Source organism: Chiloscyllium plagiosum, chromosome 22 (assembly GCF_004010195.1).
Source record: "Chiloscyllium plagiosum isolate BGI_BamShark_2017 chromosome 22, ASM401019v2, whole genome shotgun sequence".
Classification (NCBI taxonomy): Eukaryota; Metazoa; Chordata; class Chondrichthyes; order Orectolobiformes; family Hemiscylliidae; genus Chiloscyllium; species Chiloscyllium plagiosum.
Window position 1 is genome coordinate 29,188,284 of NC_057731.1, and position 20,173 is coordinate 29,208,456.

General features: G+C 39.7%; 1 protein-coding gene across 4 annotated transcripts in view; it reads left to right on the forward strand.

The window, feature by feature from the left end:
- The window catches only part of LOC122561159 (carbohydrate sulfotransferase 15-like), an 83,484-nt gene extending 78,514 nt beyond the window's left edge, over positions 1-4,970 (forward strand). For 3 of the 4 annotated variants that reach the window (XM_043712655.1, XM_043712656.1, XM_043712658.1), the window contains exon 8: positions 3,159-4,970. In XM_043712655.1, the coding sequence (XP_043568590.1) occupies positions 3,159-3,346 (188 nt within the window). In that variant the 3' untranslated portion in view covers positions 3,347-4,970. Of the gene's footprint in view, positions 1-1,986; positions 2,152-3,158 lie in introns of those variants that run through there. The other variant, XM_043712659.1, reaches the window with a different exon arrangement.
- The last annotated feature ends 15,203 nt before the right edge of the window (positions 4,971-20,173 follow it).

Consider the following 20,173-nt stretch of genomic DNA (forward strand, 5'->3'; position numbering starts at 1 on the left):
AGATTCTGCACAAGAGATTAGCAAACTTGCAAGTACATAGAATTGGGCATAACCATCCAACATGAGTGAACAACTGATTGAGAGATAAGAGCTGGAATGATGATGATGAAGAAAATGTACTTCAGCTGTTGAGATAAGTGGTTTTGACCAGTAATCAATACAGCATTTCACTGTATAGATTAGTATTTTAGATAATTGGATGAAGATTTGTATGTTTGAGTTTACAGATGATACTAGGTTCAGAAGTGCATTAATTGTGTACAGAAGAGTGATGGCTCCTTCCCACTGTATACCACTGCTGGCTCCATCTTGTAGGTAGGGCAGTGTTCAAGTTTATGGAGAAAGTGAGGTCTGCAGATGCTGGAGATCAGAGCTGAAAATGTGTTGCTGGAACAGCGCAGCAGGTCAGGCAGCATCCAGGGAACAGGAGAATCGACGTTTCCTGAAGAAGGGCTTATGCCCGAAACGTCGATTCTCCTGTTCCCTGGATGCTGCCTGACCTGCTGCGCTGTTCCAGCAACACATTTGCAGCAGTGTTCAAGTTTATGCCTGGGGATATTGTCTGTAAGGTATGATTCTGTGAGGTTGTCTGTCTAAGTCTGTCTCTGCTGATTTTTGACACAAATCCTGAGATGTTAGGAAGGAAGACTTTGCAGGGTTCACTGGATTGAGTTTGCCATTGTTATTTCCAAGCCCAAATAAATGCTGGATGCTCTGTCTGGTTTCATTCCTTTGTTTGGACTTTGTAGCAATTTTCATAAGCTGAGTGGCTTGGTTGGCCATTTCAGATGGCAGTGAAGTGTCAACTACATTGCTGTGGATCTGGAGTCATGTTGGCCAAACCAGGAAAGGATGTCAGACTTCTTTCCCTAAAGGATATTCGTGAACCAGATGGACTTTTATGACAAACAACAATAGTTATGTGGTCATCATTAATGGGCTTTTATGTTAAAACTCAAATTTGACATTTACCATGGTGGGATTTGCATACCAATCCCCAGAACATTAATCTGTTATTGTAGATTACAAGATTCCCTAATTACCCCTGAGAAGCTTCTAGCAAGCTACCTTCTTGAATGGGTGCAATACATGTGGTACATAGATAACCACACTATATTGTTAAGGAAGGAGTTCAAGGATTTTAATGCTGTGATAGTTAAGAAGCAGTGATATAGTTCCAAGTCTGGATAGTGTGGCATGGAGCAGAACTTGCAGGAGGTGATATCCTTGCTAGAAGCTTCTCAGGGGTAATTAGGGAATCCTGTAATCTAGAATAACAGATTAATGTTCTGGGGATAGGTATGCAAATCCCACCATGGTAAATGTCAAATTTGAGTTTTAACACGAACACCATTAATGGTGACCACGTAACTATTGTTGCTGTAGGTGGTAGAGGTCACAGTTTTGCTAGATGATAGATTGTACTGCCACTATGCCAATGGTGACTCCCAGAGTGTTGATGGTGAAGTCGTCAATGATAGTAATGATGTTGAAAGTTAAGGGGAGATGGCTGAATATTCTCTCGTTGGTCATTGTTTGGAATTTAAGTAGCAAATATGTCACTCGTCAATTATTTGCCCAAACCTGAACGCTGTGCAGATGTTGCTGCATATAAACATAAGGAGTATATAAGGAGTTGCAAATGGTGCCAAACACCACAATTACCAGTGAACATGTTGACTTTGAATCTTATGTTGGAGAGAAGGTCATTACTAGTATAGCTGAAGATAATTCGGGCTTGGACACTACCCTGAGGAACTGAGGTTCAAGTTCCATCTGCTGTAGAAGGGTATGTTGGATTTCTGAAGAGTTTGATTTGGAAATATCTACCCTGAAGAATTCCTGCAGCAATGTCCTGGGACTAGGCCTCTACTCATCACAATGTGGGCTATAGATCAGCCGAAGATAAATGTAGTTAAGTGAACAATCAAGCAACAGAAAAGGATCAGGGGGCTGAATGGTCTACTGCTTTTCCTCTATCCCTAGTAAAGAATCAATCAACTTCTTATAAATCAAATAGGACAGTCAAAGCAGAGTACAGTCCCCAACAATATTCCAAAGATGGGCTTGGGGTGAAGGAAGAGTAAGGAGCCAAATTCTGAGATGTACCAGCTGAGCAATCAGGTACTTTTTGTTTATTTGTCATCTTATTTATGGTAGTGTTGTCAGGGAACATGTTAACCCAACATCTGAAAGCATTCAAATTAGATAAATCAGAGCAATATATCTGATTCGATGACACTTTAATAGCAAAATAATAGCCATTTCAGAGCAAAATATTTTTCTGAATGTTATGATGAATTGGCACAAATCTAACTTCTGGTTATCAGTACTGTTTATTTATTTTAAAGTTAGCTATCTTTATACCAGATATTGAGAGTCTGCTGTTATGGCTTTGTCTCCCAAACTCCAGGAGAAATAGGAACATTCTGCGTGTCTTGTGCCAGACCCTAAATGCCTCTCTTATTCTGAATGTTAATTTGATTGGATTAACTGAGTTTACAAGTGGCTCAAATAATAATTTAGTTCTGATAGCATGCTTATTAGTTAGTTGCGTCTTGACAATAAATTCACAATAAATACCATTGAGTTCAAGAATCAAACAAATATTTGTAACACTGACTCACAGAAATATCAGCCTTTCTGTGAGCCCACTTTCCAGTTTGAATTGAATATGCTCAGCAGCTATTTTTACTAGGACACTGAAGAGGTATCCAGTACAAATAGGAATGTGTCTAAAACTGTACTGGGAACATAATAACCCAGTGTTTAAAACAAAATTGAATTTTATCTAACACTGGAAATCTATGCTTCAGATTAATAGGATATTACAGGGGTATGTTTTAAATCATTAGCAGTTTAGGTCTCTAATGAATACTGAGTAACTAGGTATTAGTTTAAGAACTGACAGTCAAGTAACTGCAGTGAGCCATGTTATTTAATTCAAAAGGAAATTGCTTTCCTTCATCTGCCAATGCAAATTAACAACCAAATGTATTTTCTCTCTTACTTAAAATCATGGCAGGATCAGGGGCAAAATAAAAAGACGATACACAGATAGGAAAGGAAAGCAATGTCATATTCAGAGGGAAAGATCTAAAGCTGTTGTTAGTATTGGATTTTTTTTTCCCTAAAGCTCTGCTGTTACTTTTCAACAGGAAGTTTGACTGATCAACAGGAGGCAGCCATCATTAACAATCCTGCGTCAAATACCAGGCGGCCTAAAGACAAAAGCCTTGGACCTATGTTGTCAAAAACCAGGAAGCTTCTCAAGGATTTCTATGGGTCATTCAATGAAAAGCTGGCTTTGCTACTTAATGATGATTCTTTCTTATGGGAAAAATAGAGACCAAATTCATAAAACTGTAAAATATCAAATGTTTTGTATAATGCTTTCTTCGCTATTGTGGAATGTTCAACAAAGCATTAATGTTCAAGTTCAAAAGTTATTTTTTTAAGTTTATTTTTAAACTTTTAACTGAAGACTTGTCCAAAATTCATTAGAAGGCATGTCTGAACTTTAAACATAATTATAAAGATGAACATTATCTGTATGCCCTCATGTAACTTTCCGTGGCTATGTAGATTCATAATACTTGTCACGGTGACAGTCATAACAAATCAAAAGTCCTGAGTTTATGTAAACAACTTTTTTAAAAAATGTAATTCCTCATGTGGTTTTAAATACTTTGTAGGATTTTCAATTATGCACATGTATTTGGTAAAAACAAAATATTTACAGAATATGTTTAAATATTGCTGTTAAACATACTTAAGGGGTTTCAATAATAGTGCCTACTTTAGTCTTCCGGGAATTCAAATGCCATAATTATGGTTTAGTAATGGATGTAAGAGCTACTATTTTTAACTTATTTTTATTGCTTCCCTCTCTGTTGGTTTATGTTGTGGAGTGAAAGAGGAATGTCTCTAACAATTGTGATGATTGAGTTCTATAAAATCCATTATCTTCATTTCCCATTTGTCAAGAATAGTGACCGGCATTTGTTCCTTGTTCTCAAACAAACAATCAAGTTGCCTTAGTTTACTTGCTTCTCGACGAAACAAAGACTGATGAAAGATTAATTCTTACATCCATGAATTGAATTGGGCAAAACGGTATTTTCAGGATCCATGTGCACAGCAAACCTACTTTTATATGTAACACTCAGTCACTGTTATAAACAGAAGTTTGCACTGCATATTATGCAATGAATCTATGCTTGGTTTTATTGGGAATTGCTTTTCAGTCCACACTCATACTATTTGCATTTGTCATCAACTAATTTAGGAAAGTTTATGTCACAGTGCCCCCTATTGTCAAGTGGTTTATAAGCTGAAGAACAGTTTAACTGAACAAATGTAAGTTCAAATGCATCTTTGTGGTAGTAGACAGAAATTTATTCTGAAATGTTAAAACTTCAGCACAACAAAGGCTTTCAAAGTTTATCTTGTAAATTGCATCAGGAAGAATATGATTATAACTCATTGAAACTCCTTGGGCACATTTAGCAATAAAGACCATTAATTTGTCAATACTGAAAGGACTTTATACATTTGAGAATACTAATATTTTTCTGAATTATTTTTTACATTTGGCAGGGTGAATTTGGTATCTTGACCTGTGCCATCCAGCCAATTAATTCAACATAAGATGTTATCAAGTGGTTTATAAAGTCAATTTACACTATAGCTCAGCAATGGCTCAAAACCTGCAGGGCCATAGGCCTTTTTTCACTTTTTTTGGTGTTTTGTTTTGATAAAAACAAAAATGCGTGTGGAGGAATTGAACCTTTCCAAAAACAAGTCAAACATCAACTTCCAGTGGTTATGGATTGTACTTCAGTGGATTCCACAGACAAATTCTTCCTAGACTTCTGGATATTTGAAAGAAAATTCCTAAAAGGTATATTGTCGCTTCAATCACTCACCTACCGTTATGATGATGGAATAATAAATTGGAAAATAATGAACAGAGGTACAGATGTGATTTTGCTTTCATTGAGAAATGACCTTGTTGGTGCATTGAGTCAGCCTATGAGTTCAGTCTTGAAGGAGCTCAATGGTAACTTGTTAGAGTGCATTATTGCATTGTCCTTGCAATATCCTGGTATTATATTTAACCATGGTCCAACTGTGCGAAATGGGTATTCATATCTACTAGATACTGGAAGGGAGTAGCTGTTAAGGATGCAGGTTAAGATTAGCAACAGTATTTTCAGGTTACGTTTGAATGCTGCTTTTTTAAAAAAGTATACAAATTCCTAATTGCATTTGGGTGTCTTGTGCCAATGTTGGAACGTTAGGTTTTTTAATTCATTCATGGGCTATGGGTCTTATTGCCTGTCCCTAATTGTGCCTTGAACTGATTGGCTTGCCAGGGCCGCTTCAGAGTCAACCACATTGCTGTGTGTCATGATTCTCATGTAAGCCAGACCAGGTAAGGATGAATAATTTCCTTTTTTTAAGAGCATGACTGAATCAGATGAAGTTTTATGACAGTTTTAATTCCAGATTTTCAATCAATACAGATTTCATCATCTGTCACAATGGAATTGAAACCAACATTGAAAGAGCATTATCGTGGATCTCTGGATTACCAGTCTAATGATACCACAACCTCCCCAAAATATTATATCATATCTGTGCTATTGAGCTTTGGAAATTCTTATTTATTTGTTTTATTTTTGGAAGAAGAATTAGATTTGCCAGAAAGTGAACCATTGCTAGCCTCTTATCCTCATTTATAGGCAGAGGTGCTGTTTCCTAGCAATGATTATGCAGACCTGGCTATAAAGTTGACAATGATTTTATAAGCTGTTATGTGTGTTCTTGTAGTGAGCAAGTACCATCGGACTAGTGATGGCACGGACCAGCTGTGAAACCCTCTATATCACCATTTTTTCACCAGTCATTGCTGTATCACTCCACCACTCAATTGGCATGGGTTTCCTGCCTCCATATGTTAATATCAGAACAAAGTCTAAGATGTCCATTAAAGAATATGGGCTTTTCCTAAAATCTGCCACTACTTTTTTACATGTTTCAGGACAACATGCCTACCCCTCCCTGTGAGCCCTGAGTATGGGTGGCACGGTGGTTCAGTGGTTAGCACTGCTGCCTCACACCACCAGGGTCCCAGCTTCGATTCCAGCCTCTGGCGTCTGTGTGGAGTTTGCACATTCTCTGCGTGGGTTTCCTCTGGGTGCTCTGGTTTCCTCCCACAATCCAAAGATGTCCAGGTCAGGTGAATTGCCCATAGTGTTAGTCAGAGGGAAATGGATCTGGGTGGGTTACTTTTCAGGGGGTTCGTGTGGACATGTTGGGCTGAAGGTCCTGTTTTGTGGGCGGCACGGTGGCACAGTGGTTAGCACTGCTGCCTCGCAGTGCCAGAGACCCGGGTTCAATTCCCGCCTCAGGCGACTGACTGTGTGGAGTTTGCACGTCCTCCCCGTGTCTGCGTGGGTTTCCTCCGGGGGCTCCGGTTTCCTCCCACAGTCCAAAGATGTGCAAGTCAGGTGAATTGGCCATGCTAAATTGCCCGTAGTGTTAGGTAAAGGGGTAAATGTAGGGGTATGGATGGGTTACGCTTCGGCAGGTCGGTGTGGACTTGTTGGGCCGAAGGGCCTGTTTCCACACTGTAAGTAATCTAATCTAATCTAATCTATTGTTCTAAATATGGTTAAAATCTAAAAGAGGAAATATTGAGTTGTTGTTAAGAACGATTGTATTATACTCCATGGTGTTAAAACCTTGCAAGCACGCAATATATATGTAACCAAAATCACTAGCCCACAAAGTGTGCTTACAGTACTCAGTGCTGTGAAAACCACTGCACTGCAATACACTTCTTGCATAATTTCAAAACACATAAACTTTTCCTCTTCGTTTTGATATAATTGACCACATTCTGTTCCCACAAACTTTGTCAATTGTACTGCCTGGTTTTCTACAATAAGCTCAATGAATCTAAATCTGTTAACCATAAACTAAACTCTTATGGAATGCAAGAAAATAAGCATACTTGCCTAAACAACAAATTTGAAAAATGTGGTGCTGGTAAAACACAGCAGGCCAGGCAGCATCCGAGGAACAGGAGAATCGACGTTTCGGGCATAAGCCCTTCTTCAGGAACAACAAATTTGCTCATTAATCTCTGTTTCTGTTTAAATACATATGAAAGCACTATTTATTATGCATTTATGATACGCCATTGTGATATCCTTTCATTCTGCTTTCAGATCCTGCTACTGAGTATTTCTACAATTTTGCTTAATCATCTGCTTAAGAGCAAGGATACCATGCTATAAAATGCCTGGGACTGACAAGTGTCATTATTAGATTAGGTTCCTACAGTGTGGAAGCAGGCTCTTCGGCCCAACATGTCCACACTGACCCTCCGAAGAGTCACACACCCAGACACATTTCCCTCTGACTATGCCAGCTTTAACTCAGTAGTGGAATTTTGCTTCTGTGCCAGAGAATTATGTATTCAAGCCTCACAGCTGATACTTGAGTTCATAATGTAGGTGACATCTCAGTGCAGTCCTGTCAGGATGCTGCACAATGGAAGAAGGTGCTAACACTACGGGCAATTTAGCATGGCCAATACATCTAGCCTGCACATCTTTGGACTGCAGGAGGAAATTGGAGTACCCAGAGGAAACCCATGCAGACACAGGGAGAACGTGCAAACTCCTGAGGCTGGAATTGGACCTGAGTCCCAGGCACTGTGAGGCAGCAGTGCTAACCACTGAGCCACCATGCCATACCTTATGTGGGCATCCTAATAGCTACCAGCTGATACTAATAATCAGGCAATATTTACACAAATTTCAAGAATTTAGTTTATTTCCAATTATGGATGTTTAATTTAAGTGCAAATCAGGTATATGGTAAACCATTCAGATTTCCTTATCAATCATGGGGCTAGGAGTCTAAAGTCTTGCTGATGCAATACTACAGTAAGCACTAATGCAGATAACAAAAGGACTGCAAATTAGATTATAAAATAAATAAACATTGAAAGTGCTGAAGAATCTCAGCAGGTCTGGCAGTACTGTTGAGAAAGAGTTAACATTTCAAGTCTGATATGATTACTTCAGACCTGAAAGAGATTGGGAAATGGTAATTTTTATACTTTTGACCAAGGTAGAGTAGAAACCAGGGGAACAATTGTTGTGCATACCTAGTGCAAAAGACAGAGAGGTTTCTAATTGGGGGTGAAAGAGAGAGAAAATAGATGCAAGTAGGGTATAAATTAAGGGTGAAAATGGATCCACTCAGCTAAAAACTATGTAAACAAGGCAAGGGTGATTAAAGAGTAAGGGACACTTGCCTTTAACAGTGTAGCCATGATGTGGAGGTGCCGGTGTTGGACTGGGGTGGTCAAAGTTTAAAAATCACACAACACCAGGTTATAGTCCAACAGGTTTATTTGGAAGTCCAAACTTTTGGTGCACTGCTCCTTTGTCAGGTAGCTAGTTGGGCATTATCTGAGCTGAGACATCACCTTTTTTTTAATAAAACCTTAAGTTATCTCGGGACTGTGACTTAAAACATGTTTTCTGGGATCTACATATTAATCAATTGAAACCTGCATCTCCATTCTAAGTGATTCAAAACTGGTTTCAAAGTAGCAACTTATTCATTCTAACCTTTGTCTTACGTGTGGATTCAAATCACAGCATGGGGTCCCAAAATGTTATGACCACTTCCAGGGCAAGGTTCTCAATTTTGCTCCACTATCATATGGGATATGCTAAATTATTAAACTCCTGTATGTGAAGGAGTGAACTGACACTCCCTTCTTTATGCACTCACTTCATCGGCTGGTTGCACCAATAATAATTTAGAAAGGATCACTTCCCTTATGGATGCCCTTTTACCATATAAATAAACCTTTGCCTTAAAAAGGAACTGAATTAACTGCACTTTCCTGAATTAACAAAAATAGTGAGTTTATTAATTACTAAATATGAGAGGGAATACAATTAAGAGCCCAATCCAAAAAGATGAAAGCTTAAAAAAACTTGTATGGACCAGTTTCTAAAGTGTTAGTGAAGAATGGATAGCTATAAGTAGTGGCTGTTGCTGTGAAGGTGATATTAGGAGTCGAATAGTTAATTTTAAAGCTGCCTAATTTCGCAGGATTAGAGTGGTGCTGGGAAAACACAGCAGGTTAGGCAGCATCCGAGGAGCAGGAAAATTGACCTTTCAGGCAGAAGCCCTTCGTCAGGAATGAGGCTGGGAGCCTCCAGAGTGGAGAGATAAATGGGAGGGGGGGTGGGAGTGGGTAGAAGGTAGCTAAGAGTGCAATAGGTGAATTGCAGTCGTTGAGGAGACTGGATGCCTTCTTGCAGAGCACTTTAGGGAACATCTCCAGGACACCTGTACCAATCAACCCCATCAGCCTCTTACATTCCAGGAAAAATTGGTCTCAGCCTATCTGGTCTTTCCTTATAATTCAAACCTTCCAATCTTAGTAACATCCTCGTAACTCTTTTGTTGTACCCTTTCCATGTTTAACAACATTTTTCATCTATCAGGGTGACCAGAATTATACGTAGTATTCCAAATGTAGCTTTATCAATGTCTTATACAGCTGCAACTCTTATACTCAATGCTCTGACCAATGAAGGCAACACCTTTGCACCTAATGTTAAAATGAACTAATCCCTTCGCTCAGGCCTTTTCCCATATGTTTTTACACTTTCTGTCTGAATTATTTATCTGTTTTCAAATGCTATTAAGCATCATTCTTCAACTAATGCTTCTAGGAGAACAATCCATTTTCTACTATGCCAGCTTTAACTCAGTAGTGGAATTTTGCTTCTGTGCCAGAGAATTATGTATTCAAGCCTCACAGCTGATACTTGAGTTCATAATGTAGGTGACATCTCAGTGCAGTCCTGTCAGGATGCTGCACAATGGAAGAAGGTGCTAACCTGAGGACCTGCCTGCTACCTTGGATAGACATTGAAAATCTCATATTCCTGTATTTTGAAGAAGAGGAGCATAATTCTCCTAGTGTGCTGGCCAACACAAAACTCCTGAATCAGTTATTGATTCAGATTGACCTATATGAAGACAAATGCCTGAGCACTATACTCCCCAATCTTCCAGTGGCAAATTTTTCTCAAAAGTAGTTGCAGACTCCAGAGTAAGTGCAGCAATGAGTCTAAAGCATCATAGCCAGTGTTCAATTCACACTCAAACTGCTGTAGGTTGACATAAAGCAAACATATCATTTACTTAAATTAAAACCAAAAGAACTGCGGCTGTTGTGAATCAGAAACAAAAACCTTTCCTCAAGGGTCATTGGACCTGAAACGTTAACTTTGATTTCTCTTCACAGATGCCGCCAAACCTGCTAAGCATTTCCAGCAACTTCTGTTTTAGTTTCATATTATTAACATATTCATAAAGGCAACTCTTTTACGTGTGTCATGTTTTTATATATTATCCATTTTACTAAAGTGATACAGAATCATAGAATGCAGAAGGAGGCCACTCAACTCTTTATTTCTGTAAAAACAACTCACCTAGTCCCCCTTTTTCTAGTAGCCCTGCCAGCCTTTTCTCCTCAGACAATTATTCAATTCCCTTTTGAAGACCTTGATTGAAACTACCTTCACCACACTCTCATGTAGCTCATTCCAGATCTTAAGCATACACTGAGTAAAAATGTTTTCTCCCAATCTACACGGCTCAGATTCTTCATAATTTTGAAATTAATAACAATATATAGTGACAGTTTCTTTCCTATTTTGTGGTTAATTATCATGCCTATAAATCAGGATTGTGTGAAAACACAAGGCAGCTCTTTATTGCTGCACATTGCAGAGTCTGATTTATAACACTTCTCACAGACTGTCTTGTCAGGAAATGAATCTGGCTGAGATCACATTTTCTTACCATGATCAGAACACATTCTATGTAATTCCAATGCCAATGAATGAGTTCAGAAAAGTAAGTGGCTATCAGTCTTCCTCCTCTGAGGCCTGATTTTAATTAATTTCTATTCAGTTCTTATTTTGTTAGCTATCATTGACTTGTTAGAATGATTTGAAATGCCTTGCAGTCAATGTACAGTTTTATCTAATTATTCTCTCAGTCAAAACTGAGGTTGCATGCCTGGTTTTCATGGTGCTGACACATTAGAACAGATTTTGTGGAAGGAGCATTTCATGTCATGCCCTATTATCGAAACGTTTTGCACCAATTAACTCAAAAACGAGTTGCTCCCTATGTTGACGTATCTTTTCCTTGTCAAAAGTTGTTATTCAATTAACATATTAGTGAAAGTTTACGTCATTCTCATTATGTTTTCAGCAAATGTGTGTCTCAAGACCATTGTTTCAAAAAGACTCCGTTAAATAAAAGTGAATCAGAACCACTCAGACTTGCTCTTTATATGAAAGACTGCACTATTAAATTGTGCCCTTGTCTGAGCTTCAAGTATTGTACTCAACAAAGTTCAATGTTCAGTTGAATTTTGCCTCACAATGCCCATTATAGCAGTAAGTCTTCCCTGATTGGATCAGGTTCACAGCCCAATCAGGGAGCTCTGACTTACAGGTATAATCCGAAGAGTTCAATTTGAAAATGTTCTGTTTTGGAAGTTCCCTGGTTAATTTATTATTATTGGCTCTATTCTACATTTAATTATCAATTGATTATGAAAGGTAGCTGAAAATGAACACAAGAAATTGAGTTGTGATTGCTATTGACATAACTTTTAATTTAAACTTTCCACAAAGATGGATTTAATTATTTCATTGGTATCATTCTGCATTTGAAGAAAATGTTTCATGAAGAGCATTAGCCTTTATTTCAGTTTATTGTGTTTTGAGCAGGAATTCTTATATCCATAATGAAATCACTCCACAGAGGCTAGTATCCTGTCACCAAGTCACCCTTTATTTACATATGCATAGTACTTGACACTAATCCAGGTCCCTCAGAGCCAGCCCTCAGAGTGGACAGAACCTCCGACACTGTTTATACCTGTCAGCCAGGGTTCCCTGATTGGGCTGTGAACTCACATTCTATGAGGGAACTCACATTCTATGAGATCTACTTGGCTGACCTCATTATAACCATTACATCCCTCCCCCTCTATGTCCATGAACATCGGTCGGTTCTTTTTCTTGTAGCCTCTCCTGTGACATTTCTGCACTTGGTCTGGGCCCTCTGACTCAGTTACAGGCAGCATGTACCGGAACATAGTCCACCTCTTTCACCAGGAGCATCTTGGAAGAAATTCATCCATTTCTTCTGGAGGTAAGACGTTGAAGCTGTGACATCTGCCATGTCCATCTCAAGCTCCAATGTTTTTTCAACGCTAGATGAAGAGAGAGAGATGGGTGGTTTCCGGAACTGTCAGGAAGGCAGTCACGGAGCCGGGAATGTTTTCTTGCCTCACCGTTTGTGAGGTTGCAGCTTTCCCTGGGGTCCACTTGCTTGTTCAGGACCGCCTCACTTATCTGAACTTTGTACGTCACAAGCACTAACCTCTTAACGGACCATTCCTCTCACACAAGCTGGGCCATTTCCAAGGCTTCAGCACCAAACTTTGTCTCCTGAAGTAAACTGTCTCTCTCACTTACTGGAGTCTTGTGTCTAGCATTGGCATTCCTGATGCCCAGATCCAGGAACGTCAGATTTAACCTGATGCGGTGTCATCTCCCCATTAACAACTCTGCTGGAGCTATCCCTGTAGTTGCATGAAGGGTAGTCCAATAAACAAATCGGAACCGGGACAGTTTGGTCTTGATTGAAGTTATATATTATTTCTTTAAGCCAGCCTTCAAAGTTTGGACTGCTCTTTCCATCAGACCATTGGACGATGGATGGTATGGAGCTATACTTCTATGCGGAATACCTTTTGACTTTTGGAAGTATTTGAATTCCTGCTAGTAAATAGTGGCCCTTTGTCTGTGACCAAGACTTCTGCGAGCCCATTTATTGCAAAGCTTGCTGACAGATTTTCTATTGTCATCCCAGTGTTTGGCAAATGAACTCTATGCATATCCAACCACTTTGAGTGGGCACCCACAATGACAAGAGCACTGAGCCCATGAAAGCTGACGTATAACTAAGTCCAGGGGTTAGCTAGCCATTCCCCTGAATATGGAGGAGCTGCTGATGGTAATTTTTGTCTTGTTGGCACTTGGGCCAATCACTCACCAACACGCATCCAATCCTGGCCACCAGACATAATTTCATACCAACGCATTCATTTTGGAAACCTCTGAATGATCCTGGTGGAGGTCAGCCTGTATCTGGTGGCAACCTTTGCTGGAGACAATCTCTCTTGCTTCCCACAATAAAATGACATTCTCTCCGGTAATCTGGTCTCATCGGGTCCAGAAAGATTTCAGTTCTGGTTAAGATGGCCCTTTTGTTTTCCTTGTCACCATCAGTTTTACTGGGACCGGATTTTTTTGTGTCCACAGTCTGATATTGTCAGCAGTGATTGGAAGGGTGTCCAGAAAGTTTAAAACCAGAATGCACTGTTTTAATGGTGACACCATCGGTGGTATGACTGTCAGCGGGAGGCAGTTCAAGGCATCCACATTTGTTACTTGGCCTCCTAGACAGTGTTTCAACTTGTAATTGTACACACTCAGAATGAGAACCCATGGCTTAATTCGACTTGAAGCTATGGACGGCATGATCCTTTCCTCTTTAAGTAGCCCTACCTAGGCTTTGTGGTCCATTATTTTACAAGTTTACTTGCGTAAAGATATTGATGGAACTTTCTCACACCAAAGATGATCGCCAAGTCTTTCTTCTCTGTCTGAGTGGATTTTAAATCTGTATCAGACAAGGCCTGGGAGGCATATGCTATTGGGTGTTCCTCTCCATTGGGCAATCTATGAGCCAACACCACCCTGATACCATACAGGGAGGCAGCACATGTCAGCACCAGATCTGGCTTGAGATTGTATTGTGCTTACATCTGAGACAATGATATCTGCTTTTTGACTTCCTTAAAGGCTATGTCTTGGCTATGAGACCATTTCCAAGGCTGACCCTTTTTCAACAGCAGATATGAGGGTGCCAGGATGGAGGCCACGTTATGTATGAACTTTCTGTAATAATTCACCAATCCAAGGAAAGATCTAAGTTCCAGTACAGACTTGGGAGATGGGGCACCTTTGATCCCCCTCACTTTATCTTCCAAAAATGTAACCTGGTCCTGTCAACTCTGGAATCCAAGTAGGTCATTTGCAATGCCTGGAACACACATTTTCACCTTCTAAGGCATACACCCACCTTGGAGAAATGTCTGCGGACTACATCCAAGTTCTCTAAGTGCTCCTTACTTGTCCTCCCTGTTATTAACATATCATCCAGATGAAGTGTGGCCTGGAATAGACTTTATAAAATGTTCTCCATCATCCACTGAAAAATGGCACAGGCTGATGATACCTCAAATGGCAGTCTCGTATATTGGTTCAAACTCTTGTGGGTACTAGTTGTGGCATACTTTAGGAATCCTCATCTCACCGCAATTGCAAGTACACATGGTTCATGTCCAACTTGATTAAGGATAGCTGTCCTGCCAGCTTTGTGTACAAATACTCTACGTGAGGGATTGGGTATTTATCCAGCGGTTTACCATTCATTTAAAATCCCCACAAAGGTGAACCGACCTGTCAGGCCTCACAATTGGTACGCCTGGCGCTGCCAATTCCACCAATCGATTCCTTTGTTTCCCAGACTCCTGATTTCTGCCTCTACTTTTGCACATAAGGCATTATAGAATCGTGGATTTGCTTCCTGGTCAACAGGCAGGGTGCCCTTGGCTCTTTTGATAGTCCCTAGACCTTCCTGAAAGATTTCCATGTACTTAATTAGTACTTCACTCAGGCAGCCATTTTCTCAAAAATATTGAGCTAATCTCAGTGAATCTTTCTCACCAATTCACCCCATCAAGCTTTGGCTCGAGCCTTTTACTACAATCTGTGATAACTCAAGCAGCTGCTTCTTATTAGAGACCAGAACTGAAGTTGTACCCTTAATCTGTTCCCCGGTATAAGTTCTCAGTCTAGTCAAGATCTTGTGCAAACTTACGGGTTGGAGTCCCAAGCAAATTTTGTTAAAGACTGGTTTGGCAATCACTGATATAGCACCTCCGTATAACCTCCATGAGAACTGGGTGACCATTTAACCAGAAATTTATTTTGATTAGTTCTGATTGGGATGTTTCTGAGCAACTTCTCTGTTCTAAACCAGATGTACTGACCTATCCAGGATGTACACTCTCCTGGACACAGGCTTATTTATTCTCTCACTCGATTTAGGTCCAGTGGGACTATTTTGCTGTCTTGAGTCTGCATACCAGAAGCAACTGCAATGGCTTGCCATCCTGGATCCTGAAAATGTTTTTAACCATTTGGCTGAGACTTGGCTTTGTTTTGGGGTTTGCTGTGGGCTGACCTAGAGTTTCCCTATTCAGGATATATCCTGAGTGAGGCAGTACAATTGCCTTCACTCAAGTGGTGGCCCCCAAGCTCAGTCAGCCTGGTGAGAGTGTCCACTTTCATGGCATCCCCTGAAGCTCATATGCTCTACTTGCTGCATTTTCTAATGACAAAGCCAATTGTAGCGCCTGTTTGAAGTCCAGTTGGGCTTCAGCTAGTATTCGCTTTTGCATGGTTGCACCGTCAATCCCACATACCAAATGGTCTCTCAGCATCTTATTAAGCGTCAAACCAAAGTTACATGTCTCTGTCAGTCATCTTAACTTCGTCAAAAACCCTGACAAGGATTCCCTTGGTTCCTGAATTGCTGAGTAAATCCAATAGTGTCTCAGCATTAGAGGAGTCTTAATATTCTACTATTAGATAATTTTAGTATCTAGTGTCTCAGAAAACATAGGCTCCTAATAACTGAAAAAGCCGCAGGTCCACAAGCTGTCAGGAGAATTACTCATTGCTTTTCATCTGCCCCAATATCATTTGCCTGGAAAAATAATGCATTATTTTCACATACTGTGCCCAGTCTTCGACAACAGGATTGACGAGTCAAGCTTTCCAAATAACAGCATGAAGCTAGAAATGCTTTCCCCATCTCAAGGACAACTGTTGAGAGCAAATCTCTTCAGCATCATATTTTTTCTCTCATTGCCACTAAAATAACTCCACATAGGCCAGTATCCCATCACCAAGTCACTCTTTATTTACACTTGTATGGTACTTGACACTGGTTCGGCTTCCTTAGAGCTAGCGTTCAGAGTGAACTGGATCTCTGACACTCCTGTTTATATCTGTAAGACAGGCCTCCTGATTAGACCATTTTAACTGCCCCAAACAGTTATGAGGTGCCCCTGGTTAACCTCATTATAATCATTATAGATATGACATAGCAGATGACAATAGTGGATTTTATCAATATCTTTCTTCTATTATCAATACTAATGCAAATTGTTTTCTTTAATTTCCTTAATCCAAAGTTGATATTAATTGGTTTGGTCAACAGAATAATATATTTTGACTCCAGAATATCACTGATTGATTTATATATTCAATTATGAATATGAGCAAGTATTAATGCAGCAAAATCATTACTGTCCCTGAATTTGCCTGACTTGCTTTCTATTCAAATGCTTTGCACCACACTGGGGCAGCATTGTACAACATTTTTTTCACATTGTTAAGTTATTGATGAAGCACTTGTATTAGATCTAGTACTAGAGCTACATCCTTAGCGGAAATCTTCATTAACTTATACTTCTAAAATTCAAATTGTGTTTAATTAGTGTCAGAGCTACTGACAAAATTAGAAGTTTATCTTAATGTATAAAGTGAATAAGATTTGGAGAGATATAGAAATTGAATGGTGAAAAATTAAAATGAAATAGTAGTGCTGAAAATACGTAGTTAGTCAATCAACACCTGAGAGAAAATAGTAGACTGATGTTTTCAGCATAAACAATATTGCTGTTGGCACTTTGTTTTTTTCATGCTGATTGGCATGTCCTTTCTAAAACTTTCATCTTTTAGAGGTATCAACATTTTACTAGATGTGATAAAGCTATATGTTAGCGTCCCATGTACCCACTAACAACCTGCTTTTGTTGAAGCATTCTGGAAAAATGTGGTGGAAAATCTGTGAATTAACTGCAAGTTACCATGGAAACCTTATTCTGCATGTATTCTGGAAGCTACCATCTGTCTTTTGCCTTCAGGTTCAGATTTATTAATTCTTGCTGGATTGCCTATAGCTAAAATAATAACTTCCAAATATTAAAAAACAACCACAATTTTTTTAAAATTTCAGATTACAATGAAAATAATTTCTAGAACATCTATTGTATTTAGCAGGGCTGGGCATAAAACATCAGTGGGGACAGACCTCATTTTTAATTTGTTGCATGATTGTCCCTTGGCATAAGTGGCCTTGTATATAGATATAAGGCTCCTGATCTGATCAGTTAAAATGCCTTTACTAATATAAAACTCGAATTACTCAACAACTGCAGTCAAGTTTCTTCCGAATTCAAAGCTGTTTCTAATTTAAAGAGGCTTTAAGCAGCTAAACTTTGTCCCTTGATATCCTTTTTCAGTAAAGCCATTACATTCCTGGAGCCAGTTATAAATCAATTGTGATTAGCAAGTTAATAGATTAGAACCAAGCTTGTATAAACCATTTCATTAAAATTCCACTGCATGGTCAGCCCAGCTATGCAACTCCACACACATGATCTTCCAAGGCTCTCCCTATCTCTGTAACCTTCTCCAGATGAACCCTTCAACTCTGGTATTGTGTATCCTCAATTCTCTTCCTTTGCTGTTGATCATCATGCCTTCAGCTGTGTGTACCCTAAATTTGAGAATCCCCACAGTAAATTTTGACTCTTTCTCTCCTTCTTTAAAACACTCAGGAAGGGAAAGAGTGGAGTAAATGCCTATGAATGTCCATTACTTCCCAGAAATCTCAGTACAATGGTGTAGGTACTGTTCAGTCCCTGAATTGATGCTGACTCAGCACCCTCAAACTTGACTATCATCCATAGCAAAACTGGGGCATCTCTCAAAACTGCCTCCTGATCCCCCAAGGCCTGTCCAGCGTCTACAGAGCTCAAAATAGCAATATGTTTTGTACTTGTGCTTTTATTTTTCTTTTAATTCTGTTTTTGTATTCAAGATGGTTGTGTTTTTACAAAAAAATAGGGTTTTGCATCTAAGATGGCACCAGAGAATGGTGTCGGAAGTGTGGTGCTGGAAAAGCTGGGCGCCTCCTAGCAGAGCGCTTTAGGGAACATCTCAGAGACACCCGCATCAATCAACCAAAACAATAGATGATATTAGTGGATGTGCAGGTAAAACTTTGATGGATGTGGAAGGCTCCTTTAGGGCCTTGGATGGAGGTGAGGGAGGAGGTGTGTGCACAGGTTTTACAGTCCACCCTCCTCTAGCTTATCTCTCCATGTTTCAGGCTCTCTGCCTTTATTCCTGATGAAGGGCTTTTGCCCGAAACGTCGATTTTGCCTGTCCTCGGATGCTGCCTGAATTGCTGTGCTCTTCCAGCACCACTAATCCAGAATCTGGTTTCCAGCATCTGCAGTCATTGTTTTTACACCGCAGTGAACCAAAATCGAGGCCAAGTTCCTTCTGGGTTTCTTTTGCAGACAAAATCCCAGTTGTAATTGGAGTAGACCATTTAGTAGTCGAAATCAGAGCAGTCGCAGGAGGGTAGCTTTCAGGAGCACTGCTGCTCAAGATCCCACCTTCAACTCTCCCCACCTTTTGAAGGGGGCCATAACAATCCAGCTATTAACTTCAGAAGCGAGACTGTGCTGTGCCAAGGAAATAAAGGAAGAATGGCCAGCTTGTTAATTTATCTGACTTGCTCAGCTTATTGAATTTTTAACAGCACTGCTCTCCAGTTTTGGGGAAGAGTGATAATTCTCAGTGGGAGTAACTGCTTCTCTACATGGGGAGAAAAAGATACCCTTCACTAGTCTTTCTTTCACAGAGAGTCAACTGCTTGTATTTCCCTTAGCCAATCAATGGAGAAGTGTTTGTAGAATTCTCTCATTAAAACTGTGGGTTCTTACGTTGCGTTTCTGTGTGATGCCTTGCCACTTATGAGGTTTCTTCTGCTTGCTTTCCCAATAGTGTACATTCTTGAAAAGTGACACATGGAATAAAATAATTCAATGAGTGAAGCCACTTAATATTTAATTCAACTTTGTTTGTCACCTGCTGCTCCAACAGCTTGCTACTGCAATCTGGCCAGAATAAGGTTTTCATTGTCTGTATTCTAATTTCCAAAATATCCTCGTACATTTATTCCCAGTTTACTCACAATTTCTGTCACAGAGATTTATTACATGCAGTAAAGTGTTGGCCTGGACTTTGTCTCCTGAGCTTGCTGCTTTGCATCCAGTTCAAAGATGTGTTTCCATTTTCTTTATGCTTCCATATTTTGTTTAGGTCTTGTGCATTCATGAAGTGTGAACCCTACCCTTTGTATCCTTGTTCCAACATCATGGAATGATTTATAGTTTGACTTAACAATAATTAAGCAGCTGCTTAGAACATTTCTCCAAATTTTGTTCCAAATGTCAACTTCCTCTTCGTGTGCATTTCGATCTCATTACTGATCACAAGATGGCTTTATTCAACTTCAGGCATATTGCAGTACATTGTGGTAAGGCAGTGTAGTTACCTGGATGAAGGCTGGTTACAGGAAGGAAAACCTTTATCCTTCTCTACTGTTTGTTGTCCTACTTTGCCGGTGGAAAATCAGTTGAATCCTAGTAACAGAATAATATGCTGGTAACTGCAAGCATTAAAGAAAGAAAGATAATTGTTCTGCCTAATAGACTGTATCGGTTACTGCAACATTAAAGTAATTTGAATATAATCAATGTTATATCTGTTAGGGCTGAATCTTACCATACTTTGGCTAAGAGTCATTGCATTTTGTGAAGGATTTCTCTCTGTGAGACTGGCTGGATTGTCTCACATTATCAGATCAAATCAGTCTCATTAGTTCCCGACTGAGCAGCGATGGCACTTCTCTTGTCCAGTGCCCAATTATCATTGGCAGAAGTACTCACCATGGCCAGGATATCCCAGGGTATACCAACATTCCTGGTACCAATGCCAGTGGTGCACCCAGTGTAGCATGGCAATCTCTGAACTTTCCCAGGCAT